Raw genomic sequence first — 27,989 nt, 5'->3', positions numbered from 1 at the left:
CTAAACGGCCTTGGTCCAGTATATCTGAAGGAGCGTCTCTACCCCCATCGTTCTACCTGGACACTGAGGTCCAGCACTGAGGGCCTTCTGGCGGTTCCCTCACTGCGAGAAGCCAAGTTACAGGGAACCAGGCAGAGGGCCTTCTCGGTAGTGGCGCCTTCCCTGTGGAACACCCTCCCACCAGATGTCAAAGAGAACAACAACTACCAGGCTTTTAGAAGACATCTGAAGGCAGCCCTGTTTCGGGAAGCTTTTAATGTTTGATGTATTATAGTATTTTAATATTCTTTTGGAAGCCGCCCAGAGTGGCTGGGGAAGCCCAGCCAGATGGGCGGGGTATAAATAATAAATTATTATTATTATTATTATTATTATTATTATTATTATTATTTGGTATGATTATTTTCCAACTAGTCATTTTGACACTTTGGCACCCTATTTGCGAAATTTAACAATTCCAAAATACAGACACACTGTCACTTTCACAAGATAGAATATACTGCCTTTGGCTCTACTTGATTTCAAAAAATTCCTCCAGAAAAGCTGCCATGTCCCTGTGGAGATGGCAGTATTGAGTCCGTGACTCATGTGCTTCTGGCTTGCACTCTTTATAAAGATTTGAGGAGTGAGGTTATTACCCCTCTATTATTGTCGCTCAACCATTGCTACTGTGTCCTTTTCTTTTAGCAGATCAAGAAGATCAGGTGACAGCAAAAACTGCAAGATTTTTAGTGGGGGCAATTAGAATATGATCTATTATTTGATTATTGATGTAAACCCCCAAAATGTACTTTCTATAGTTAAGTTTTTGCCTCTATCTTCAGTACATTTTATTTTATTTTATTGCTAGGGCTAGTGGTTGATGTAAATAAAGATTCTGAATTCTGAAAGAGCAGTGTGGTGTCAGGAGAAAAAGGGGTAACCACAGGGGGAGATGGAGTTTATGAGAGTAAAATGCCTCTCAGGGACATGAGAGAAGGATGACCAGCTATGCAGGCCAAAAGAATACAGCTCCAGAATACTGAAATGGTAGACACATGCCGTGTGCACTTGGCTTGGAGACAAATCATATCTCAAGGCAAATCTGGGTGAAGATGCACAACTCCAGACCCTCCAAGTGTCCCTGTTTTCCAGGGACAGTCCTGGATTTACAGAAGCCATCCCGGTTTCTGATTTGATCCTGGAGTGTCCCGCTTTTCCTTAGGATGTCCCTGTTTTCATCAGAGGGTATGGAGTTATCCGACCCCTGAGCCATCTGAAGGCAGCCCTGGATAGGGAAGTTTTTTTAATGTTTAATGTTTTGTTGTGTTTTTATATGTGTTGGAAGCTGCCCAGAGTGACTAGGGCAATCCAGTCAGATGGGTGGGGTATAAATAGTAAAATTATTATTATTATTATTATTATTATTATTATTATTATTATTATTATTATATAAAAGGTAAAGGGACCCCTGACCATTAGGTCCAGTCGTGGCCGACTCTGGGGTTGCGGCGTTCATCTCGCTTTATTGGCCAAGGGAGCCGGCGTACAGCTTCCGGGTCATGTGGGCAGCATGACTAAGCCGCTTCTGGCGAACCAGAGCAGCACACGGAAACGCCGTTTACCTTCCTGTCAGAGCGGTACCTATTTATCTACTTGCACTTTGACATGCTTTCAAACTGCTAGGTTGGCAGGAGCAGGGACTGAACAATGGGAGCTCACCCCGTCGCGGGGATTCGAACCGCCGACCTTCTGATCGGCAAGTCCTAGGCTCTGTGGTTTAACCCACAGCGCCACCCGCGTCCCTTTATTATTATTTAGGACATCCTTATTTTCTTTGGCAAAATGTTGGAGTGTATGCAGCTCCATCCTTTCCACTCCTCTTAGCTAAAAGGAAAGGTGGGGCCACAGCAGCCAGGACCCACTGCAGAGACCATTTTCTCTGCCAGAGGAGAAGAATGGAACTGGATAAGTTCCCTCTTTTTCTTAGAAAGACAGAATTGCAGGTAGCGCCACTGAAAAGAACATTGTTTTTACTCATCTAAAGCCCTTGGGCCAGTGTGGGCTATCAGTTGCATAAACTAAGCAAAAAGAGATTTAGTCCTAGCAAAACTTGCAGAAGAAGCACTCCAAACCTGCTCAGTGCAGATACACACCAGTCCATTGGGCTAGACCTCAGAAACTTCCCTTCCCAATGGGAGAGCCAGAATCCGTAGATCTTCCCTATGCCTTAGCTTGGCAGAAGAGAGGCTGACTCTGATTAGCTCCTGACCATGGCCAGGATTTATTGGGGGGGGGCAGGACACCCACCTGCCATCATCCTATGTCTTGCTCTGTCTAGCAGATTTGGAATGAAATGTCTCAAAAACAGTTGCTTTAAATTGCTTTCTTTTCTGAACCCAAGTGCTCAGAAAAATCTGCCAAAATATTCAGTCACTTGAAAACTAGGAAGTCAAATAAAAAATGAACACCAGAGAGTCCCTTTCATGTATTTAACTGGTATATTTTGCAAAATTACAAAGAACATGAATTTTCCATCTTTTTAAAAAAATCTAAACTAAAACAAGTTTTCTTGGTTTTGCTGAAAATCTTTTCAGCACTTCCTTTTCAAATTACTCCTTTTTTCCAATGCAGTTTTTCTGTGCACACTCAGTAATCACAGCCTGTTGAGATGCTCCCCTGTCATCGTCTACCTTAGCCGGGTCATTACTTTCCACAAGAAGAATCGCTAGAATATTCTGATTATTTCTACTTTTAGTTAAGTTTTTTTATTTATTTACTTGATTCAGGAGGGGCAGATTCCCTCCTGCCCACCCCCACCCCCCGCTATGCCCATGCTGCTGGCTGAGGAACCATTTCCTGAATTATCACAGGGAGAGCTGTCTACCCCTTTGGAAAGACTCTCGTTCTGATCAGTGGTGTAGAAGACACTTCCCTGAGTTGAGGACTGTTGTGTCTGTTTCTATGCAACTTGTGCCTCCCTCTTTCTCTTTTTTTTTAAAAAAAAAAATAAATTATTGGTTTTTCACAGTTTTTATAAACACAAACATTATACAATACAAACAAACACACAAACAAACATATATAATTTCAAATCCTTTTTTCTTAAACCTTACTTCACCGACTTCCCCTTACCTCCCCTTCCTGCAGCCCAATTTCCAAATTTGTTTCAGCAAATCCTACCCCTTGGTTTTATCAAATTTTCCCTTATTCTTTTCTTTTACTTAATCTTTTGCAGCTGTAATCCCCTTTTTTCCAAAACCTCAACATTTTAGCATTCCTTAATTTTACAATGTTTCTTAAGATAAATTTTAAATTTCTTCCAGTCTTCATCCGCCATCTCTTTCCCCTGGTCACGGATTCTGCCAGTCATTTCAGCCAGTCCCATGTAGTCTACCACCTTCATCTGCCAGTCTTCCAGAGTGGGTAGATCTTGTGTCTTCCAATACTTTGCAATGAGTATTCTTGCTGCTGTTGTAGCATGCATAAAAAAAGTTCTGTCTTTCTTTGACACCAATTGGCCGACAATGCCCAAGAGAAAGGCCTCTGGTTTCTTAGGGAAAGTACATTTAAGTACCTTTTTCATTTCATTATATATCATTTCCCAGAAAGCCTTAATCTTCGGGCATGTCCACCAAAGGTGATAAAAAGTACCTTCAGTTTCTTTGCATTTCCAACACTTATTATCAGGCAAATGGTAGATTTTTGCTAGCTTGACTGGGGTCATGTACCACCTATAGATCATTTTCATAATATTTTCCTTTAAAGCATTACATGCCGTAAATTTTATACCGGTGGTCCACAACTGTTCCCAGTCAGCAAACATAATGTTATGACCAATGTCCTGTGCCCACTTAATCATAGCTGATTTAACTGTTTCATCCTGTGTATTCCATTTCAGCAACAAGTTATACATTCTTGACAGATTATTAGTATTGGGTTCTAACAATTCTGGTGCCTCCCTCTTTCTCACCACCTCATCCCCAATCTCCAGGATCATCAACAGAGACGCCCAAGGGCTGCTCAAGTCCCCAGTGCCCTTTCTCATCGGACACAGCCTCTCCAGGGACGGCATGGATTCGTTCAGCAGGCATTTTGAGAGCATCATGGAGTCTCACCGAGCCAAAGGGACCTCTTACACCAGCCTCGACTCCATTGACATCCTGTCCTCCCCGGCCCAAACGCACAGCGGAACGTACTTCACCTTCGACCTCCCAACTCTCACCCCGGAAGTACAAGAGCAAATTCGAGACAGTGCCAAGCTCATTGAGCAGAACTTTGCCCCCCTGGCCCACCTGGAGCCAGACTCCGGGACAAGCTCCGCCACGGATGCCCCCTGGACCGAGCGAGAGGAGGAGCCGAGACAAGGTGGGGAAGGCAGCCTACAGAGTCCCTGTCACTCTGACGACAGCCTAGGAATTCCCTTGGCCTCCATCATAAGGTGAGTGAATGAAGCTAATTCTATCCAGGGGGTATATGAGATAACATGGTTGGGTGATTCAGGATCCCAGCTGACCTTTTATTTTACCTGTGGACTCTGCAACAACTCTGCCATCTCACAAACTGGCAAGGATGATGAAGGGATCATCCACGACCCTTCCTCTCAGACCTTTAGAAAATGATCTTTAGGCACCTGACAGATGTTGCCTTACAATGGGGCGTATCGCTCTTTGCCAGAGTTCTGTGGTGCATTTTCATAGCCTTGTGAAAGCTGCTGTTTTGACAGGTTTTTAAAGCTCTGTGAAAAACACGGTCTTCTGCTGTTTCACAGTGGGGTTTTCCCCCCATGCAAGCTTGGCTCAATTGTTCACCTGAGCTGATGTTTCCTTGAGGCTATTTATTATATGCTTTTGAAAGGATCTTGTCCGCATTGTTCACCTGCCAAGTTGTTCCCATGCGTTTTACTTTTTGAAATCTCTTACCGTGTGCCTAGATGATGACAACGATAAGGGTGATGATTATAAATTCCCGCTCTGCGGAGAGGTGAGAAGGACCTCAGTTCCGCAATGATCCTAAGGCAGGTATAGGCAGACTCAGCCCTCCAGATGTTTTGGGACTACAACTCCCACCACCCCTAGCTAACAGGACCAGTGGTCAGGGATGATGGGAATTGTAGTCTCAAAACATCTGGAGGGCTGCGTTTGCCTGTCCTAAGGTGTGTGGCTTATGCAGAATTGCAAAGCCAGTGGTGGCAGCAGGCAGTGGTGGCTGATGCCCATTGGGACTTGGTAGGGCAAGAGAGGGAAACAAACAGTAGTTAGAGCTGCAGGCAATGATAGGCAGAGCCAGAGGCAATCACAGGCAGATCCAACTAATTCTAGAATCATAGAATTGTAGAATTTGAAGGGACCCCTAGGGTCATCTAGTCCACCCCCTGGAATGCAGGAATCTCAACTAAAGCATCCATGACAGATGGCCATCCAACATCTGCTTAAAAACCTCCAAGGAAGGAGAGTCCACCAGCTTCCGAGGGAGATCATTCCACCGTCAAACAGCTCTTACTGTCAGAAAGATTTTCCCGATGTTTACTTGGAATCTCCTTTCTTGTAAGTTGAAGCCATTGGTTCGGTTGCTACCCTCCAGAGCAGGAGAAAACAAGCTTGCTCTCTCTTCCATGTGGCAGCCCTTTAGATCTCAGTCTCCTCTTTTCCAGGATAAACATACCCACCTCCCTCAGCCGTTCCTCATAAGGCTTGTTTTCTAGACCCTTTGCCATCTTGGTTGTCTCCTCTGCACATGTTCCAGCTTGTCAATATCCTAATTAAATTGTGGTGCCCAGAACTGGACACAGGACTCCAGGTGCGGTCTGACCAAGGCAGAATAGAGCGGGACGTTTACAGGATCGGGACACTATACTTCTGTCAATTCAGCCTAGACTAAGGCTGGCGGGCAGTGCCAGGCTTTCCCAGCAATGTTCATAGAAAAGGCTTCTGCCTCTCTGTGATTTAGTGCCAATGCTCTCCTATCAGAGCATACTGCTCTCACAAGACATATGGTTTGCAAGACTCAAGAATGTGACAGTTTTCTGTGCCCCCTAATGAAGAAGAAGAAGAAGAAGAAGAAGAAGAAGAAGAAGAAGAAGAAGAGGAGTTTGGATTTGATATCCCGCCTTTCACTCCTTTTAAGGAGTCTCAAAGCGGCTAACATTCTCCTTTCCCTTCCTCCTCCACAACAAACACTCTGTGAGGTGAGTGGGGCTGAGAGACTTCAAAGAAGTGTGACTGGCCCAAGGTCACCCAGCAGCTGCATGTGGAGGAGCGGAGACGCGAACCCGGTTCCCCAGATTACGAAACTACCGCTCTTAACCACTACACCACACTGGCACAGCAGTATGATTTGAATATAAATCTTTTGTTCAGAGATGCTCTTAGGTGCTAACAAATTGAGTTGGTTTCCTGTTGCAAAAAAATTTCTTTTTCAGCAGTACTTGTCCACATTGGAATATAATGCGGATTCGAATTTCCTTGTGCAAAGAATTGTGATCTCGCATAATTTGTGCGTGTGAACATTCAGGGCAAGATTGGTCTGATGTTCAGATGAGAAGCGAGGTGTATCATCTTGGGAATGTGAAAATCTATAAATTGCAACTGTCTTCGAGATGCCAGCCAAGAAGTTGTTTGCCGGTCCTCCATCCATTTCCCCCATTTCCCATGCAGTTATTTATTTTTCCCAGTAGGTGGCATCTGCCACTTACTGTACTGAATTTCCTTGCTTTGGGGCAAAGAGAGAGAGAGAGAGATGATGAGGATCAGGGTTTTGCTGACTGCAGCTGCAGCTTTAGGATGAGTTCCTTCTCTCATGCAGACTGCAGAATATTGTTCAAGGGAGATGTCTGTGCAGTTTGGAGAAAAGAACTGAATTGCCCAAAAGCAGCAAGGAAAGCAAATGGACCAAAGGGAGGACGTTTTCTTTCTCTGGCTTAAATTTAAATCTGAGCCAGAGAAGAACTTTAGGGGCTGCAGTGCTTACCTTTTATTTGAGGTGAGCATTCTGAGCCATGGATATACATATTTCCAAGCCATAGAATATGAAGGCCGGCGATATTCACAGCTACCACATAGTGCTCCATCCCATAATAACAAGATCATAGATGTGGCTAGAGCAGTGTTTCCCAAACTTGGGTCTCCAGCTGTTTTTGGACTTTGTTGTTTAGTCGTTGAGTCGTGTCCGACTCTTTGTGACCCCCTGGACCAGAGCACGCCAGGCACTTCTGTCTTCTACTGCCTCCAGCAGTTTAGTCAAACTCATGCTGGTAGCTTCGAGAACACTATCCAACCATCTCGTCCTCTGTCATCCCCTTCTCCTTGTGCCCTCCATCTTTCCCAACATCAGGGTCTTTTCCAGGGAGTCTTCTCTTCTCATGAGGTGGCCAAAGTATTGGAGCCTCAACTTCAGGATCTGTCCTTCCAGTGAGCACTCAGGGCTGATTTCCTTCAGAATGGATAGGTTTGATCTTCTTGCAGTCCATGGGACTCTCAAGAGTCTCCTCCAGCACCATAATTCAAAAGCATCAATTCTTTGGCGATCAGCCTTCTTTATGATCCAGCTCTCACTTCCATACATCACTACTAGGAAAACCATAGCTTTAACCATATGGACCTTTGTTGGCAAGGTGATGTCTCTGCTTTTTAAGATGCTGTCTAGGTTTGCCATTGCTTTTCTCCCAAGAAGCAGGCATCTCTTAATTTCCCATCATCCCTAGCTAGCAGGACTAGTGGTCAGGGATGATGGGAATTGTAGTCCAAAAAAAGCTAGAGACCCAGGTTCGGGAAACACTGGGCTAGAACCTCTTTCAGGTACGTTTTGTGTGACTGCGTGCCTGAGCGGAGCCTGAGCCTTTGCTCTTTCAGGACATGTGGAGCGACATTCTCTTCACAAAGGAAAAGGCCTCTGTACATGTTCAGAGACCCTTAGCTCTAAGTGCCAGCATTTTTGTGAAAGGAAGGTGTCAACCCGGAACAGAAGCCAGCCTGCCAGATGTTTCAGCTGGAAGGGACAAGACTGAGAGGAAAGATAAGAGCCCTCTTCAAATACCTCAAGGCTGTCACATGGAAGGGGAAACAAGCTTGTTTTCTCCTGCTCTGGAGGGCAGGACTCGAACCAGTGGCTTCAAGATACAAGAAAGGAGAGTCCAAATAAACATCAGGAAGAACTTTCTGACAGTAAGAGCTGTTTGACAGTGAACGGTCTCCCTCGGGAGGTTGTGAGCTCTCCTTCCTCGGAGGTTTTAAAGCAAAGATTGGATGGCCATCTGTCATGGATGCTTTAGCTGAGATTCCTGCATTGCAGGGGTTGGACTGGATGACCTTAGGGGTCCCTTCTGTATCACTTGTTCAAGCAGCGCATTGATCATGCTCACAGTGTTATGGGAATCTTACCTCTGCTGGCCAAGAGATCTTACAGCGTCCTCTTCCTTGCATTTATGGATTCTAGTCTGTTTTCTAACATGCAGATGTGCTTCTCCCTTTTCCAAGGTGCGAGGAAGCAAGCAGGGAATTCCTTTGGAGGTAGTCTGCTTCCCTGTGGTTGCACAGTCTCTGCAAAGGGAGATTCACTCAGCCGTGCTTTTTCAAAGAGCGGCAGATGTCTGCACTGATAAAAAACCCACAATAGTTCTTTTAAAATTGAAGAGTCATATTTTCCCCCATTTATTTTTTTTTCTATTTAAAATGTTATTTAGAAATCAGTCAGACTAAATGTCCCTTTAAAACAATCGGGCTTGAAATAAAGTTTGGATGTTATGTGGGCATGTGAAAGTACCGTATTTTTTGCTCTATAAGACTTACTTTTCCCCTCCTAAAAAGTAAGGGGAAATGTGTGTGCGTCTTATGGAGCGAATGCAGGCTGTGCAGCTATCCCAGAAGCCAGAACAGCAAGAGGGATTGCTGCTTTCACTGCGTAGCCATCCCTCTTGCTGTTCTGGCTTCTGAGATTCAGAATATTTTTTTTCTTGTTTTCCTCCTCCAAAGACTAGGTGCGTCTTGTGGTCTGGTGCGTCTTATAGAGCGAAAAATACGGTACTCAGATGCCCAGTTCTCACCTGAGAAGAAGCACTTTCATTGAATGCATGGAGTGGGCAGAATGGGATTGTGTCCACCAGCCTGGGACCCCAAAAGAGAAAAGGGGGAAAGGATCCCTTTCCCTTTCTGCCTTCCACAAGCTCACTCTTCTCTAAGAAGCCTGAAGAGGAGCTAAAGGCTTTTATCCCAGGATGGCTGGAACCCTGGAGAGGAGCACTCCTCTTAAGCGCAGAGAGATACTTCGACATTTTGTTGCAGTGCGTGGAATATTTTATTGTATGTGAGGGCATTAAGTCATGTGAGCCGTTCAGCCTAAAAACAGGTTTACTGACTCAACGAGAAATGTACATTTTCCAACCCTCTTTTCCCAGCTTCTCTCTCTTTTCTCCCCCACCCCATATATCTGCCCTCCTACGTGCAAAATTGCTTTTTCATGGTGCTATGTTGGATTTGGTATTTATAGATCATAATGAAAAGTTGCAAGAGTCAAGTTTCTCTGGAAGCTGAGATCCAGGGTCCTCCCTTTTATTTGGATGGTTGTGATTATTCTGTGGTAAGGGAAATAATCTCTATAGGTGCTCTAATGTACTCTCTTTTTTTAAGAGTACAGATTCTGGGATTAATCCGTAGCTGGTTTGTGCCCACAAAAATTATAATCAGCCACCTGCTTGGAGCTATTCCTTCCTTGGGGTATTTGCTCTGCAGACGCTGGATGGTTAGAAAGGCAAGGTGTTGCTGGTGGAATGATAATCCTGCTTTTAAAAAGAAGGCTTAACTGACCGACTTATGACTCCCTTCCAAGTCTGTTATCCTCTGTTGTGTTGAGCACAATGTCTCTAGAGCCAGTAAAGTGTGGGTGCTTCATGGTTCTACTTCATAGCTCGGTTGGCTAGAACTTGACGCTGATAACACCAAGGTTGCAGGTTTGTTATAAGTTTTGAAAGCAAAAGTGTTCAAAAGGACACAAGGCATGGAAACACCCATTCACATCTATGGGTGTGGGGTTTCTAGTTTTCAAATGGACTGTGTATTGCTGGAGATGTATAGTGATCATGCTTAAGCCCATCTCATGGATGTATTGACTTAACTGTGTTCTTTCCAGTGTGTATTTACATACCCAGCTTGATCTGTACTCAGAGAACCTACACTTTCTGGCCTCTGCTACGGCAGGCAAGATAACTTAAAACTGATGGGTGTTCCAGCCCGGCCCACCCATGAGGCATGGTGAGGCAACCACCTCAGGTGGCAGGATCCTTAGGACCAGCAGATCCTTCACTCACCTGTCTTCCCTGACGGGCAGCAGGGTACCATTAGGAAAGTGTTTGGGGAGTTGGTGGAGTGTGGGGAGAGAGCAGAGGAGGTTGCAGATAGTTTTGGAAGTGACTGGAGAAAGATCAGAGGAGGCCAGAGAGAGTTGCAGAGGATGTTGGAGGGATTTGCTGGGCTTTTAAAAATGTTTTTGTGGGCTTATGCGATTTTGCTGTACCTGAGATAGCCAGGGACAGTTACAGCTTTACAGAAGCCATCCCGGTTTCTGAATGTCCCGCTTTTCCTTAGGACATTTTCATTGGGGAAATGTTGGAGGATATCATGTAACCTCCACATACGATGAGATCTACCTGTTCATTTAAAGCAGTATCATACCACTTTCAACAGTCCTGGCTCCTCCCTCTGCAAGAATCCTGGGAACTATAATTTGTTAAGGGTGTTGACTGAGAGTTGTATGAAGACCTGCTATTCGCCTCATACAGCTACAGTTCCCAGAGTTCCCTGCGAAAAAGGGTTGATCATTAAACCACTCTGGGACTTGTACCTCATCGAGGAGAATAGGTAAAGGGACCCCTGACCATTAGGTCCAGTCGTGACCGATTCTGGGGTTGCGGCACTCATCTCGCTTTATTGGCCGAGGGAGCCGGCGTACAGCTTCCAGGTCATGTGGCCAGCATGACTAAGCCGCTTCTGGCAAACCAGAGCAGCACACGGAAACGCCGTTTACCTTCCCACCGAAGTGGTACCTATTTATCTACTTACACTTTGAGGTGCTTTCGAACTGCTAGGTTGGCAGGAGCAGGGTCTGAGCAAAGGGAGCTCACCCCGTCGTGGGGATTCGAACCGCCGACCTTCTGATCAGCAAGCCCTAGGCTCTGTGGTTTAACCCACAGCGCCACCCACGTCCCTTTTGAGGGGAATAGGGGCCTCCTAAAAAAAACCTCAGCACCGTTAACAAACAAAGAATTCCAGGATTCTTTGGAGGAATCCTGTTCAAAGTGCTATCATACTGCTTCTCCCCCTCGCCCCCAAAATAATTGATACAGTGGTACCTTGGTTCTTGAACGTAATCTGTTCTGGGAGTCCATTCGACTCCTGAAAAAATTTGAAAATCAAGGCGCAGCTTCCATTTGGCTGCAGGAGCTTCCTGCACTCAAGTGGAAGCCGCGTTGGACGTTCAGCTTCCGAAAAACGTTCGCAAACCGGATCACTTACTTCTGAGCTTGTGCCGTTCGGGAGCCGATTTGTTCGGGCCAAGCCATTTGAGTACCAAGGTATCACTGTATACTGGTTGACTGTAGAAAAAAAGCTCAAGAGCATTTTTTGTATAGTGATACCTCAGTTAGTAGAGCATAAGACTCTTAATCACAAGGTCGTGGGTTCAAGTCCAGTGTTTGGTTGGACTAGATCAGGTGTAGGCAACCTAAGGCCCGTGGGCTGGATGCAGCCCAATCGCCTTCTCAACCCGGCCCGCAGACAGTCCGGGAATCAGCGTGTGTCCTTTTATTTAAAATGCATCTCTGGGTTATTTGTGGGGCATAGGAATTCGTTCATATGTTTTTCCAAAATATAGTCTGGCCCACCACATGGTCTGAGGGACGGTGGACCGGCCCACGGCTGAAAAAGGTTGCCGACCCCTGGACTAGATGACCCTTGTCCTTCCTTCCAACTCTATAATTCTATGACTCTATGAAATGCATAGTGCAGATGAAGCCCTGTCTGCCCTGTGGCTAGCCTTTTCATTTATGGTTCCCCGCGCACCACCGCTTCTCTGAAGTTCTGCCCGCAACTTGCTTTATTTTCTGCCGCAGAAGTGAACAGCAGCCGTCAGCTACAGGAAGTAAATCGCTGCTGAGGTGGGAGGCAGGTTTTGTCTTCGCCTCCGCTGTGACCCTGAGACAACCCGTTCTGTTCCCCCACCCACACACCCACACACCCCCAGTGGTTCCCTCATGACTTATGAGGGGAAAAGAAATTTAGCTGTGTCGGGGAAGGTTCTCAGTGTCCTGCCCCTGCTCTGGACGAGCCAAGATGTGGGGCCAGGGGAACTTTTGGCTCCTGCCACAACTTTGCCTCTCATTCAGCCCCTGTCCTTTTTCTTGTGACCCCTCAGTGGCTCCCGTGGACATCTGCGGGAGAGAGTAATCACAATCCGTCCTATTGGCAGGCACAGCGCCAGTTAATTAATAAAGATGGGTTAGTTACCAGAACTGGCTCTCTGCTGCTGCTCACTGCTCTCTCCTGCTTGTTGCCTACCTTAACAGTGGGTGCCATGGCAACGAGGAGAAGGATGGAGGGGGTGCCTAGCAACAAGGAGGGTCTGGCAGCAGAATCCGAAGCAGGACCGTTGGGAGATGGCAGCAGAATGAGAGCAACTGGAAGAGGAGTGGGAGAAAGATATGGAGGGGATGGAGGCGGAGAGGGGCATCCTGGAGGGCTGTGCAAGATGGAAGTAGCAGAAGCAGCCTTTCCCTTTGCTCCTCCCGAAACTTGCATCTCTCCACACCAATATTCCTGTTGGCAAGTCCAATAAGGGAAGGGGGAGGGTACTGATCACAATGGTCCAACACACAGGGTCTGGCGTGGTCCTTGAGTTCTCGCACCTCCTTGCCAAAGCTTAGTTAAAGCTTTCCCAACTTTGGGAAAGAGTTGGAACTCTGCCAGAGCTTCGTGCCTCCTTCCCAAGGCACCATCCAATCACCTTAGGGACTCCACTCCAGATTTGTGTAGCCTTTTCTTCTCCCAAAGATATCCCACAAGGCAGCAGAGGTTCAGGATCAGAGTTTTCCTTCTCCACGATGGGCTAATTTCCCATGTGGACGAGCCCCATCTGCCCCCTCATTTCCCTCTCTAGCACATGCAGAAACCACCTCCTTGACCTGCTCTTTGTCTCATCCACTCAATCCACCAGAGTCTATCTTCACATGCAGGGGAAGTCCATAACTCACCAAGGGTCTGAGACCCTCACCTGGTTTAACCAGCCAGTCAAAGGCATTTCCCAGGGTGTGGCCGCTGTTGCATGTTGACAGCTTCTAGGAGCCACAGGTGAGAGCGGAGTGCAGGGTGGGGAACAAAGGTGATGAGCCTCGTGGTCCCTCCCAGCTACAATTCTGTGATTCTATCTGGGTTGATACTGCCTAGGAGAGTGGTCTTGTTGGTTCCAGAGGTTCTGAGGACCCTCCACAGCCTCACTTGTCTCCTGCCCTCAAGTCACAATCTCTCCTCTGCCAGTGATCAGAGCGACGTTTACTGCAGCCTGCGCATGTGCAGAGGCCCCTTCCCGTCCCACGAATCTCATGCTTGAAATCTAATAAAGTGGTAATTCTCCTTGTGCCAAGCAAGCTACCAATAATTACTTTCCTCCACAACAAGAGGCATAGCCAGTGCTTTCCTGTCCTATGATTTAGAAGCAGTGTTTGCGGCTGGCTTTTGTCGAAACCAGGGACGATGGCCTGAGGGCTGGGAGGAAATATTTTGACACTCAGAGCCAACCGCTTCCGGATCTATAATAAACTCAGCGCTACCAGTCAGAGCAAGCTGCAGAGCTGCAGAGAAAGGAAGCTTAGGGAGATGCTGTGCAATTTCTCTTACAACATTTAGAATGAAAATGCTGTATTCACCATAGACTATATAGAAACAAACTGCAAATTAAGATGGAACGGCTAAACCAGCATAAGAAGAAGAGTCAACTGAACATCATACTGGTTGAAACAGAATGAATTAGCGTAGAAGCGTTGATCTTGCAATCAACACATTTTCATTAATGGGTTTTGCCAGCCCATTATCAGCAAGAGGTGTCTTTACTATCATTTGTCAAAAGCCATTCTGATTTCTACTGGCTTGGCCAGTTTGCATATTCTTTCGAAATCTGGGGCGGTGTATCTATATCTATATCTATATCTATATCTATATCTATATATCTATATCTATATCTATGCCTAGCTGAAAATATAAAGAAGTGTAAAAGATCTACGAAGCAGTTCTCCAGTTTGTGTTAAAACTTAAAACTGCTTCTGTACCACAGTGCTATTTCTTCTGCTCCTAACAGACAGACATCCTGCTACATAAACAAGTTAAAGTCCAGGCTCTGTGGATCATAAAGGGAGTTCATGCCACTGGCTCATCTGAATGAATTTCTGGGTTCATGTGGGTGGACCAGAATGAGGCGCTCCCCCCACACACACACACACTTTAGGGAGGCTCTCAGTTGTCATCTTTGTAATTTTAATCCAATAATTAAACACCCACAGGTGCTTAAGATAGCATTTAATACTCTTTTTATTGGCACAGAAAGAACATTACATCCACAAAACCGCAGTTCCAAAAATGAGCTTTGGATGGAGTTTAGATTAGAATTAGATTAGCGTCTTCAGGATTGACAATCATAAATCATGCAATTGATAAAGAAGGTAATCTGAAAAGGAGCTATTGTGTATCCTTGGTTCACATTGTTCTATAGGGGGAATGTTGCTCTTGAACACAACTAGAGTAGTGGCAGAATATACATTTTAAAACTAGGGTAAGAGTAGTCAGATTGGTTCTGGATAACTTTTCCCACAACAAGTTTTCCATTTAGTTTATCAAATGCCGCCTTGACATCCATAAAGGCTACATAGTTCTCTTCATCTTCCTGCCTACGAAAGAACTGCCAGAGATAGTGGAGCCAGGTGGGAATGGAGGGGGCGGGCTGGTGACCATTGTGACAGGTAAGGCAGAAGGAAAGGAGCCCAAACTGTAGCTGGAAGCCAGACCCAGACCCAAGCGGAGCCAATTAATTCCATCCCCTCCCAACATTTCTTCAATGAAGATAGGAACATCCTCTTCTACGTCAAGAAGCTTCTCTCGCATTTGATCTCGCCACACACATAGGCGTCATATTCACATTGACATCGTTCACCTTGAGCCAATTGCAACTTTGCCGACGAACCTAAAGAAAAAATGACAACACATTCCACAGACGCAGTGGAGATTTTCCATTTCCTGTCTCCTTGAACCAGTTCGTTCATACAAACAGGTGGAACATTTCCAATTGGAACCACTTCTTTTCATGTTTCAATGGTGGGGGGGCCTCCAAAATTGCTGCCTGCTGATTTCTGGCTTTCGGATATCATTTTGGTGATGTCTTTAGCCCTGGAACACAAAACTGGGAGTGGCAGGGGAAAGATCCTTCAGGATACCAAATACTTTTGTCACCCACGCTGCTCCTTCTAGCCTCTGGTTTACTATTTGGAATAATAGTAACCAGAACAGTATTTTTGAAATATACTCAGAGTCACAAAGTGATTTCATGCTCTTTATTCAGCTCATAGTGGTGAGGAGGAATGAAAGTCCCCTCAAAGTATCTGCTTTATATACATTATTTACACAATGGGCTGCATGTGGTTGGCTAATTCCGGACTTCTCCTGTAGGCCAATCAGGTTGTGGATTTACTTCTATCTGGAGCTGGATTGGGTGGCTCCTGCCGACCAATCATACTGCTGCATTGTTGTAGGACCAATCAGACTGCTGCAGTTTGGATCCTATTCAACTCAGTACATAACAATTTTCCACAGTCCCAATCGCCATACGTCACACACATACACGCCTAAGACTGGGTGATATCTGGGTTTCAGCATCACGATATATCACCAGCTAAACATCACAACATACTGATATATCACAATGTCTGAAATAAGGATGGAGCTATATAGAGGCATTGGCTGGCTTCACAGTTTTCCCCGCATTGTGATTTTTGCCAGCCCCTGCTCTTTTGATTCGCTGCTCCCTGCATGAGGCAGGGTAGAGATGAGCTGGCAGAGTTAACAAGGGCTTCAGGAATCGAGAGAAGCATTGGCTGGCTTCACGGTTTCCCCCACATTGTGATTTTTGCATAGCACACACACACACACACACACACATCACAATTCGTGATATATTGCCAGGTCAAAAAGTATGAAACCAATATCCTGATATGGACTTTGAACCAGTTTGCACATGCCCCAACTCCTCTCTATGTAGCCTTTGTCAACCGGGTGCCCTCCCGGTGCAAAACTCTACTAGCTGGGGATGACAGATGTTGTGGTCCAAAACATCTGGAAGGCACAGATTGATTCAGAAGCACCTTCGGGGAAGGGCAAGAGCACAAAGGCTTCTGTGACAGCTTCTCTGTGTGTGTGTTTGTGTTTGTTTCATTTTAGTGAACATCCTCTCAGCCAGCTGGTCTCTGATTCTGATTCCGAGATGGACAGCACAGAGCAACTCGCCCTGGGCAGCACAGACACCCTCTCCAATGGGCACAAGGCTGATCTGGAGGCCGCTAAACGCCTGGCAAAGAGGCTCTACAACTTGGATGGCTTCAAAAAGGCAGACGTGGCCCGCCACCTGGGGAAGAAGTACGTGTGGGTATTAGGAGAAAAGATTCTTCCCCCAGAGCTTTGTTAATTCCCCGAGGGAATGCAGCAGCCTGCTAACACCCTAAGCACAGGGAAGTCTTGTGGAGGAGGACAACCCTCAAAAGGCAGCCTTCCCTCCAGAATGACAAGCAAAGCTTTGGCTAGCTTGCCTTCATCACCAGGCACTCTTAGGAAGGCGGCGTTTTCTCTGTGGCCCACATAGTTATGCCCTAGGGATGGCCTGTCTCCTCTAGGCCTGACAGGAACATTCGCACTCGCCACATGCGCCTCCGCTCCTAACGCAGATGGTCACAGGACAATAAAAGCTCTCCCGAGAGATTAAGGCACATAAAGGGGCGCATGACAAAGTCCTGTGCATGCTTCTTGCGGATCTAGTGGTGTGTATTGTGCCTCAAGAATTCTGCCTTCCTGTTCCCTTGCTGCGGTGTCACTGATGTTCCCCGAGATCTCATCTCCTCCGTTTTTGTCCCTCTCTTGTGTTAATATATACAGGTTTTAAAATATATCTATCTCTATCTCCCACCCGCCACCTTTCTCCTTTCCAGTAACGATTTTAGTAAGATGGTAGCAGGCGAATACCTCAAGTTCTTTGAATTCACTGGAATGAGTCTGGATCAAGCGCTTAGGTAAGTCTTTAAGGGTGAAATCTCCAGAAATCTGTAAGGAGTGTTGCGGGGAGTTTAGTAGAACTTCAAGGGGAAATGGAACCTTCTGGAGCAGCAGTGAGACTGGTTTCAGGATTACCCTTTATTTGCATTTTAAAGAATGCGGCAGCACTCACCTACTTTCATCTGCCCTTTTAATGCAGCCAGCCATTTCTTTCTTAGTTTCATAAAATTCATACACTTCTTGATTGTGTAGAAACCTCAAAGAAGTTCATGGTAACTCACCAGCATTGGATAAGCCTCCCGTTTTTAAAGCCTACCTCGAACTGCAAAAACAGGGTTTTAGGGTGGGGTGGGGTCTTTCTCTTGGTAGGCCACAATGCGTAGTGGGTGGTCTCCATTAAGAAGGGGGCCTGACTTAGGCAGGGCATGTACAAATTATTCTTTTTTGAAGTGCATCTAGGCTAGAGTTGCCACCTGTCCTGTATAATACATGCTTGTCCCATATTTCAATGTAAAATGCTATGTCCTGTATTGATACAGTTAGTCCTGGATTTCAGGTCTACCCCCCCCAAAAAAAAATAGGGATCAAACGCATGTGTTTTCTTGAAAGGGCATGTGAAAAGTCATGTATTTAAGCTCCAGCTAGCAAAGCACAGATTTATAAATTACCGTATTTTTTGCTCTATAAGACTCACTTTTTCCCTCCTAAAAAGTAAGGGGAAATGTGTGTGCATCTTATGGAGTGAATGCAGGCTGCGCAGCGATCCCTCTTGCTGTTCTGGCTTCTGGGATTCAGAATATTTTTTTTCTTGTTTTCCTCCTCCAAAAACTAGGTGCGTCTTATGGTCTGGTGCGTCTTATAGAGCTAAAAATGCGGTGATATGTGTGTGACAGATTCCAGAAGCACTGTCCTGTTAGGCTGCAATAGATTGTACTGGATTGCTTTGAAGTTGCTTCAGCACCGGATTTTTTTTGGGGGGGGAGGAGGAATCACCTCCCAACTGCCCCGCCCCACCCTGTTCTGTCCTGTCCTATATTTTGCCAGAACAAAGGTGGCAACCCTAGTCTAGAGCAGGAGTCTTTTTCAGCAGGGGGCTGGTCCACTGTCCCTCAGACCTTGTGGGGGGCCGGACTATATTGGGGGGGATGAACAAATTACTATGACCCACAAATAACCCAAAGATGCATTTTAAATAAAAGGGCACATTCCACTCATGTAAAAGCATGCTGATTCCTGGACCATCGCGGGCCAGATTTAGAAGGCGATTGGGCCGGATGCGGCCCCCGGGCCTTAGTTTGCCGACCCACACAAGCCCGCAGGCCGGCAGCACTCCATCGCCTGTGGTAGTGGGTTTCTCTTACTGTCCATTTTTACCGCGGATGTCTGTTTTAATGTTCAGATTGAGTAGTTTGATCATGCATTGCATAACCTCCAATTGCCCCTGTTTTCCAGGGACAGTCCCAGAATTACGAAAGCCGTCCCAGCTTCTGATTTGATTCTGGAATGTCCCTATTCCCCCTGCCAGTGCCGAGTTTGGGGAAGAGGGTGAGCCAGTGCTTGTCCTGTGTGGCGATGACAGTAGTGGCAGCTGTATGGCACGTCCCGTTGCCTCTCCATGGCCGCCACTACCAGCCTCCTCTCTTGGGCAGCTTGAGGCAGCTTCTGGAGGGTGGGTGAAGGAGGATGAGAGACTACAGCCGCCAAGGCCCAGTCCTGAGCGACACACCAGTTTCGAGGGGCATGCAGAGGGAGGGGCACCCTGAGCGAGAAGAAAGGGGGAGTGGAGTACAAGGAGTCTTGATTTTTTTAAAAAAAAAAATGCTTTGTGCATCCGTGTCTAATTTTGCCCCTTTCTAAAATTTATTTATTGGTGTGTCTTGTTTTGTTTTTTTTGTCAGTCTGCCAAAGAATAAAATAAAATCAGGATTAAGGGGTTTTTTCAGGACTGCGGAGGACATGTGTGCTGTGCCCCATTGGTGTCGTGGTGGTGGAAGTGCTCTGAGGGGGAAGATACAAAAATGGGGGGGTCGAGGAGGGCCAGTTGGGGGGTGAGAAAGGTCCCTATTTTCACCTGAGGAATGTTGGGTGGTATGGTATTGAAATTGCGTGTGCTGTTATTCTTTGCAACTGGTTTCCTATTTATCAACCTCTTGGCGAACCATCTTGGCAATTAAGAGGCATGTAAATTAAATGCGGGACGTGGGTGGCGCTGTGGGTTAAACCACAGAGCCTAGGACTTGATGATCAGAAGGTCGGCGGTTCGAATCCCTGCAACGGGGTGAGCTCCCATTGCTCAGTCCCTGCTCCTGGCAACCTAGCAGTTTGAAAGCACGTCAAAGTGCAAGTAGATAAATAGGCACTGCTCCGGCGGGAAGGTAAACGGCGTTTCCGTGCGCTGCTCTGATTCACCAGAGGTGGCTTAGTCATGCTGGCCACATGACCCGGAAGCTGTATGCCGGCTCCCTCGGCCAGTAAAGCGAGATGAGCGCTGCAACCCCAGAGTCGGTCACGACTGGACCTAATGGTCAGGGGTCCCTTTACCTTTTTAAATTAAATGAAGATGATACAAGGGTGCTGCGTCGTCCCTGGGTGTTGACAGCGCCTGATAAGAAGGGAGAGATGGGACGATCAGGTGGCCGTGGTAACAGCACTGTGAATGCTGCTTTAAACTTCGTACCTCCGAAGGAAGAGAGGTTTCCGGTGCTCTGCTCAAACATCAGGATGCCAGAGGGCAATGGGTATTGCTTTGAGGAGTTACCATCACTTCGTTTCCTTTCCAGATCTTTTCTAAAGGAGCTGGCCCTCATGGGTGAGACTCAGGAGCGGGAGAGAGTCCTGGCTCATTTTTCGCAGCGTTATTATGAGTGCAACCCCAAGGCCATCTCTTCTGAGGGTGAGATAATTGTGAAACTAGGAGAAAAGGGGCGGTTGAGGTTCTTGGACCAAAATGTTGGTTCTGTTCACAGAGACGTCTCATGCAGTGCCACAAGCAGGCATCTCTATGCTTCGTGGCAGTAGTTTTCAACCAGCGTGCCATGGCACCCTGGGGTGCCTTGAATGATGGTCAGGGGTGCCGTGGGCAACACTGGCCTCAATCCCTCTTTCCTTCCCTCCCTCCTCTGATGCCCTCTTGTATCTCTGCCTCCCAAAGGCTTGCACAGCTGTTTGTTGCAGCAGCCCCAGCTACAAGCTCCGCAGTTGAATGGCGCCTCTGGGGCTGGCCAGGGAGTGCTTCCTAGGCCCTTGTGGGGCAGCGTGAGGAGGCGCCTCACTTTGGGGCATGGGGGGCTGGCTCAGAGACCAGGGGTGGCAGCTGCAGCTGCCCAGAGGACTCCCAAGGATAGGGAAGAAAAGAGGAGGCTGAGGGAACACTCTACAAGGGAGGGCATTCGAAAAAGGGTGAAGGGCTGCCAGCTCTGCAAAGAAGGGCCCTAACTGGGCTCCTGAGCCCCACAGGAATGTCGCAGAAAGAATGTACCGTATTTTTCGCTCTATAGGACGCCCCGGACCATAGGACGCACCCTGTTTTAGAGGGGGAGAACAAGAAAAAAAAATCTCCCCCTCTCTGCTCAGCGCCCCTTCAGCGAAGCTGCAGGAGAAACAGAGCCCCTTCCATTTCTCCTCCCACTTGCCTGAAGGGGCGCTGCGCAGCTCTCCCTCTCTGCTGAAGCCAGGAGAGTCTTGCTCTCCTGGCTTCAGGCGGCTATCCCTGAAGCCTGGAGAGCGAGAGGGGTCGGTGCGCACTGACCCCTCTCACTCTCCAGGCTTCAGCGAAAGCAACGCGAAGCCTCTGGAGCGTGGAGGGAGCGTTCCCTCTGCGCGTCAGAGGCTTTGTGTTGCTATCGCTGAAGCCAAGGAGCCTGCATTCGCTCCATAGGACGCACACACATTTCCCCTTAATTTTTGGAGGGGGAAAAGTGCGTCCTATAGAGCGAAAAATACGGTAGCTGGTCAAGGGAGCTGTAGACTTGAAAAGTTTGAAAACCTCTGCTTCATGGGGTTGGAGTGAGTTGTTTGAGGCGCTACTTGCTGTTTCACAAAAGGGAAGCGAAGGCCAAGAAGCTGAATTTCCAAAGATCAGAAGGGTTGTGAGAAGGAGGGAGGGAGAAGGTTGGGCTGGATAGAAGGATGAAAAGGAAGAGGTGAAGAATAGAGGGAAAGGCAGTTGAAGGATGCTCTGGCCACTCCAACCTGGCCTGCTGTCCCTACAGCGCCTGTGCAGGTAACAGTAATAATGATCATTTTTATTGTAATTAATACAGCCTTAATGAGTACAGGTAAAGCATATTGTGTAACTGGGGATAAAACTTCCCCCGCACTGAGTTTTTAGGCTGCCTACAGCCTGTCTGGGTAGCTCATTCAAAAACACAGAGAGGTTATCAACTGGGGAGGGGGGGAGGGGCAACCTCCCATCCATTAGCTCCCATTGATGAAATATCAAGCAACGTGCCTAACAAAAGGAATGGTTGCCTGAATCACAGCATAATGAGCTGCTGCTATGGAAGCTCACATTGTCACCAGGAATACACAGAAAACACAATGATTCACCCAAGAGCTAATATTGAGTGTTTGACTTGTGCACGAAGCTGAAAGCGCTTGAGAAGAAGACAACACTCTTTTGAATTTTGAAACCAAGGTGAACACTGCATAATAAATATTTTAAAACATGCCCCTTTCTGAAAGTGACAGCAGGTGCTCAGGTGCCTATGGAAGGGCTTAGGAAAGCAACTTCTCTCATCTTAAATGAAAATTCTAAGATCAAATGCCCCCTTCTAAACTCCTTGGGCAATATGTAGATATAGGAGATAACTGCTTCAGTCACTTGCGGTGTGCCAAAACCTTGTGTTGCTTTCCTTCCAAATGTTCACTCATGTGGCCATGAATCTTAGAGTTGGAAGGAACCACAATCTAGTCTGCAATGCAGGAATATTTTGCTCAACGGGGGGGCCATGAGATTAACAGTCTTATGCTCTATCGACTGAGCTATCCCAACCCTTTGAGCTAGTTAAAAGAGTCTTTTTAGCTCCGGTGTGGTCCACATTGGGGAAGCTTTTGACCAGTGATGATGATGATTTATTAAATTTCTATACTGCCCTTCATCTGAGGATCACAGGACAGTTTACACTATAAAAACACAAAAATGCATAACACAGCAACAAACAGCCAAAGCAACAACCCCCCACCCAAAGAATAACCCAACAAAGAAACAGGTTTGCCCACTTCAGACATTTTTTTCTATTAAAGAATGCTGTTTTACCCATATCAAGCCACAAACCAATGGCCAAATCCTGTAACACTGGGATCAAGCTCTATTTTCTTAACTTACATTTTGTAATTATTATTATTTGTTAAATTTGTATACCACCCTCTACCCGCTAGATCTCAGGCTGGTTCGCAACATAAAATTACAAAATAAAAAACACAAAATTCGTAATCGAGATAAGAACAAAAACAAACCAATAATTCCCTGCCCACAACACATCTAAAAGGGCATCTGGTGTCAATCAGCCAAAGACCGGGTTGAAGAGGAATGTCTTCACCTGGCACCTAAAAGTGTGTAATGAAGGCGCCAGGCAAACTTATCGGGCGAGAGCATTCCACAAACAGGGAGTCACTGCAGAAAAGGCCCATTCCCATGTTGCTGCCCTCCGGACCTCTTGTAGAGAAGGCACACGAAGAAGGTCCACAGGGGACAATCTCAGGGTCTGGGTAGGTTCATATGGAGAGAAGCAGTCCTTGAGGTATTGGTCTCTCAGGCCTCTTTTATTTCATGTAAATTTTGGAATGGTTCGTGTAGCATGTAAACACACATGGCAGAGAGAAAGTTGCCGAGCTGCAAAAGGGGTCGCTAAATTGAAGGGTGGCTGGATGGGGGGCTGATGATCTCTCTCTCTGGTGCTTGTGCTACAGATGGAGCCCACACTCTGACCTGCGCCTTGATGCTCTTAAACACAGACCTCCACGGCCATGTAAGTGCTTCTATCCTCCCACTCTCTAGCTGGTATGCTGAAAGCCTTTTACTGACATACGTCAAGGCAGCTATGCAGGAAAATGTCCTTTGCTGAGCTGGGAAGGCTTTCTACTAAGCTAAATGAGCTATGGTGTATTGTCGCAGCCAGATCGTGCAATTGTCTGGAAGCTCCCCTGTGTGCCAAATATGCCTGTTCTGCTTCCTACAACCTTCCAATAGAACTCCCTGCTGCCCAGAACACAGTGGCAATTTCCCCATGGCAAATCAAAGGAACATGGGGGATTTTTAAAAATGCCAGGAGCTGACCTAGCTCAGAAGCAGAATAATGACATTTGCTGAAATACATCCTGATTCTGAATCTGGAAGGGGGTGCAGAGGAGGGTTGGCTCGCAATGAGCCACCTTCCAGAATATGGCACGATGCTCCATGCACCTGTGGCAAAATAGAAGGGGTGATTTAAGAGAAGGGGGGTTGTAAACAGGGATGGGGACAAAATTAAGTAAGCATGGGGGGGTGGAGAAAGAGGTGAGAGACTGAAAAGAATGGGTGGCAAAAGATGACCAACACAAAGGAAGGCAAGAGGAAATGATTGGCTGATGTATATATGTACAGTGGTGCCCCGCAAGACGAATGCCTCGCAAGACGGAAAACCCGCTAGACGAAAGGGTTTTCCGTTTTGGAGGTGCTTCACAAAACGAATTTCCTATGGGCTTGCTTTGCAAGACGAAAATGTCTTGCGAGTTCCTGTGGGGTTCCCCCCCCCTTTTTCCCAAGCCACTAAGCCGCTTATCAGCTGATCCGCTAAGCCCGCTAAGCCGCTAATAGCACTAATCCGCTAATGGGCTTGCTTCGCAAGACGGAAAAAACCGCAAGACGAAGAGACTCGCGGAACGGATTCTTTTCGTCTTGCGAGGCACCACTGTATATATACATGCATAAATACTTGCAGCATCCCAGAATAAGGGATGGTTGTTCTAAGACTTAGAAAGGTCTCCAAATGCTTCCAAGCCAGAACCAGCTCAGTGCAGCCAGAGGTGAAGGCAGTGGCGTTGCGTTGTTTGCCAGTGCCCGGGGCATGTGCACTGGGCGGGTCGCAGAGGGGGAACAAAACCCGCCGTATCAGCCCAGCCCTTGCCACCGATGCTGCCAGCCGGGTGCAGGGCCATCTTACCCATAGGTACTAGGGGTGTGGGGCACCTGGGCGCCAGGCTCTAAGGGGTGCCAGGCCAAGAGTCCAGAGCCCGAGTCCGGGGAAGAGCCCGCCCGTCAGTCGGAGCACCGCAGCGGGCTCTTCTGCTGCAGGTGGCTCTGCGGCGTGAGTTTGGGGCGACTGAGCCAGCGAGACGCTGAGGCAGCCAGCCGGCTCTACCCGCCTGCATGCCTAGAACTGGGCAACTGGGGGGGCGCCGGGGGGATCTTTGCACCCCTGCACCACATATGCTTAAGACAGCCCTGCACAGAGGGTTCATGGGGCTGCACTCCTGTGCCTGCCCACCCACCCACCTACACAGGGGGGTGCCCAGCCGATGCGGCCCTTGCCAGGAGGATCCCCCCAATGCTGGCAAGGCGGCCAATCAGCAAGGGGGTCAAGGATGTGGCGGCCAGGCCAGGGTTCAGGTCCGCCTAGAGACCCTTGACAGCAAGCAGGGCGGGGCGGGGAGCCTGCATGGGGGGACTTTGTTTACGCACCCTCAAAATTGTGCGCCTGGGGCTACGGCCCCCTGGCCCTTCCTACGCTCTGTCCCTGGATAAAGGACAAGATCCCTAAACACCCAAGCCGAATTTCACATAAAGAAGGTGACCACAGAATGACAGTTGAATCACCTCTGGCAATGGGACAGAATACTCCCGTCATTCCATACAGCAATGTCTTCCAACACTGTGCCTCAGCTCCCCACACTGCATCAAGCAGCTGCCACCTTAGATATGTAGATTGTGTTAAGCAACCATGGCTAAAAGCCATCATTGGACACCTATCCTCCATTACATTGCCTAAGCATTTTTATTTTATAATGCTATACAACCCAGCACTTATCACCATATCTTCTGACATCTTAACCTAATAAATCTGACTTCATGGCTTCTGTTTCTCATGACTCTGTCACTCTTTACTCCTTCCCCCTTTCCTCCTCAACAGAACATTGGGAAGCGGATGTCCTGCTCGGATTTCATTGGGAACCTGGAAGGACTCAACGAAGGCAGTGACTTCCCCCGGGAACTGCTCAAGGTAAATCCCGTTAAGACCTCTTCTTGCACAAGGCAAGGAGAGGCTGTGGTATCTGTTTGCATGGCATTATTTCTGGGACAATTGTCCAGGCCAATAGGGGCTTCCCTACTCCTCAATCCAAGAGAGGCCATTTGAATAGGAAAAATAGCACCATTGTCCTGGCCAGCAACGTTTTCAAACAGAGGCTTTCTGAAGCCAGGACGTTTATGCTGCGATATGGCTATGAGATTGCTGTGCTTGGAAACAGAAGAGGATAGAATCATAGAATCATAGAGTTGGAAGAGACCACAAGGGCCATCGAGTCCAACCCCCTGCCAAGCAGGAAACACCGATCTCTACTCTCCACACTGAATCCCAGAAGATGCGCACTGGTAGTTATCAAAGTGAGCAGAATCCTCCATGCAGTGGCATAGCATGGGGGAGGGCGGCCCCGGGCCCAGAATTTCTCAGTGCTCCTGGTGCTGGGCTTGCCAGCAGTGGGAAGCCATGGCTGGAAGGCAACAGAGGACACGCGAGGGCAGCCCTGAGCTCTCCTGGTTCAGATGCCTGCCAGCATGCCCCTCAGCCCCGCACCTCGCCACCGCCACTTACGTGCCATCTGGCCTGGCTGAGAGGAAGGCAGGAAAGCACCAGAGGTGGGAAGTCTCCCCCCCCACCGGTGCATGCCTCCATCCCTGCTGCCCAGTCCACAAGGGGGTGCAACACTTGCCCCACTCCGGGCACCAGCAACCCATGCTATGTCACTGCCTTCATGGAATCTAGTATGTGGCTAAGAACCCTAAAAACCTCTGGCTTCTTCAGGGCTCCCCACCTCTAAATAAAATGCAGGCCTTGTATTGGGGAAGACTCCTTTGAAAATGCACATACTGTGTCTGCCAAAACTTCCCAATGACCTGAGTTTCTGTGTCCTGCAGGGCTAACCTACCCATAGGATAAATACCTGGTGGCTCTCTTTGAATTTCCCACAGGGGGGGGGGTGCTGCTGGTGGCGCTTGAAGAAGTTACAGGGGCCGCCAGCTCACAAAGTTTGGAAAGAGGGGTGCTCTTTCAAGTTGCTTAGCCCTTCAAAAACAGACTGCTTGGGGACTGAGCTAATCCAGGGGTGGCAAATACCGTATTTTTCACTCTATAAGACGCACCAGACCATGACACACCTAGTTTTTGGAGGAGGAAAACAAGAAAAAAAATATTCTGAATCTCAGAAGCCAGAACAGCAAGAGGGATTGCTGCGCAGTGAAAACAGCTGTTCTGGCCTCTGGGATAGCTGCGCAGCCTGCATTCGCTCCATAAGATGCACACACATTTCCCCTTACTTTTTAGGAGGGAAAAAGTGAGTCTTATAGAGCAAAAAAATACGGTAGATAAAGGACAGGGGTAAGGCAGAGGTACAGAGAGCTCTGCTGATCCTGACTCAGCCACCCTAAAGCCCAAGGGCACTCTGTTCAAAGGCTCCCCCTGCTGTCACAAAGTTGGGCTGCCCTTAAAATTGGGTGACGCAATCAGGAAACAGATGAAGAAATGCATGTTTGCAGTGTCTGAAAATTTACACCAAAACATACAAATTTACACCCAAACACCTTTTAGAAGGTCTTGGAGGGTGAGGGGAGGTCTTTGCAAGACGTGGTTCAAATGTCACATTTCAAATATGCATTTCTGCTGCTCCGCTGCTGCGATTTCCTGGCCACTTTCCTGTCAACTTACTCAATATATAATAGGGGAAAATATGGTGTCAGACATAGCCAAGAAGTCTTTATTTTGCTGAAACGGGAATTCTCCTGACTCCTCCGGTGGCTGAGCCTGATAAAAAGCCAAAACCTGTAATAAGTAGGGCTACAACATTTATCCAATTAACTTGCTTTGGAGCAATTAAAAGGTGACTCTTTCAAAGGGCATTTGTTAATTATTTTCAGTACAAGAATGTACAGGAACTATGGGTGGTGGGTACCATCTTAGGGCAGAACTAGACCTTATGGGGGGGAACCCCTCTGACCTCATTTCCTTCATATCACTAATCTAAGATCTGAGGAAGGGAAGCATTTGAAGAGGAGAATCAGGAGGCAAGAAGGGATACTAACTACCACCCCCTGCAGCTGGGCTCCTAAAGTGGAAGGGGGAGGTGCGTCGGGAAGAAAACAGCCTGTGGAGGCTTTTACAGAGGGCAGCTGGTGACAAGAATTTAGGCATCCTCCTGGATACACCTATTTGCTAAAAGAGTACCTGGTTTCACTTCTGGGAGGAAATGTGTTGGAAAGCTAGCCCCCTCGGGAGAGGCTGGCCCCATCTCCCAGGCTCCCGGGGCTTGTTTACCGGTGATCTACTCTGGCTGTCGACATCCCGGCAGTCCAGGAAGACCTTGATAGGCGACATTTCCCTGTGTGGAAAATGCACACCCCTTCCCTCCTTGCATACCAGCAAGAGAAAGAAGATAGTCAGAAAGTCTATTTACATCTCGTTTATTTCTGACTGTTTAACTGTACAAAAAACATGTCCGTTCACTCTGACTTCTCTCCGAGCAAGTGAC

General features: G+C 47.5%; 1 protein-coding gene across 3 annotated transcripts in view; it reads left to right on the top strand.

Moving 5' to 3' along the window:
* Positions 1-27,989, top strand: part of PSD (pleckstrin and Sec7 domain containing) — a gene marked incomplete at its 5' end in the record, with an annotated part of 91,979 nt that overhangs the window by 12,956 nt on the left and 51,034 nt on the right. For 2 of the 3 annotated variants that reach the window (XM_082223564.1, XM_082223566.1), the window contains 6 exons: positions 3,974-4,420; positions 16,446-16,646; positions 17,207-17,287; positions 20,051-20,163; positions 23,181-23,239; positions 25,379-25,468. In XM_082223564.1, coding sequence (XP_082079690.1) covers positions 3,974-4,420; positions 16,446-16,646; positions 17,207-17,287; positions 20,051-20,163; positions 23,181-23,239; positions 25,379-25,468 — 991 coding nt within the window. The remainder of the gene's footprint in view (positions 1-3,973; positions 4,421-16,445; positions 16,647-17,206; positions 17,288-20,050; positions 20,164-23,180; positions 23,240-25,378; positions 25,469-27,989) is intronic. The other variant, XM_082223565.1, reaches the window with a different exon arrangement.

Source organism: Podarcis vaucheri, assembly GCF_965113315.1.
Source record: "Podarcis vaucheri genome assembly, chromosome: 5".
NCBI classification, from domain to species: Eukaryota; Metazoa; Chordata; class Lepidosauria; order Squamata; family Lacertidae; genus Podarcis; species Podarcis vaucheri.
The sequence above is the reverse complement of the archived record's forward strand: the minus strand, read 5'-3'. Positions and strand labels throughout refer to the sequence as shown.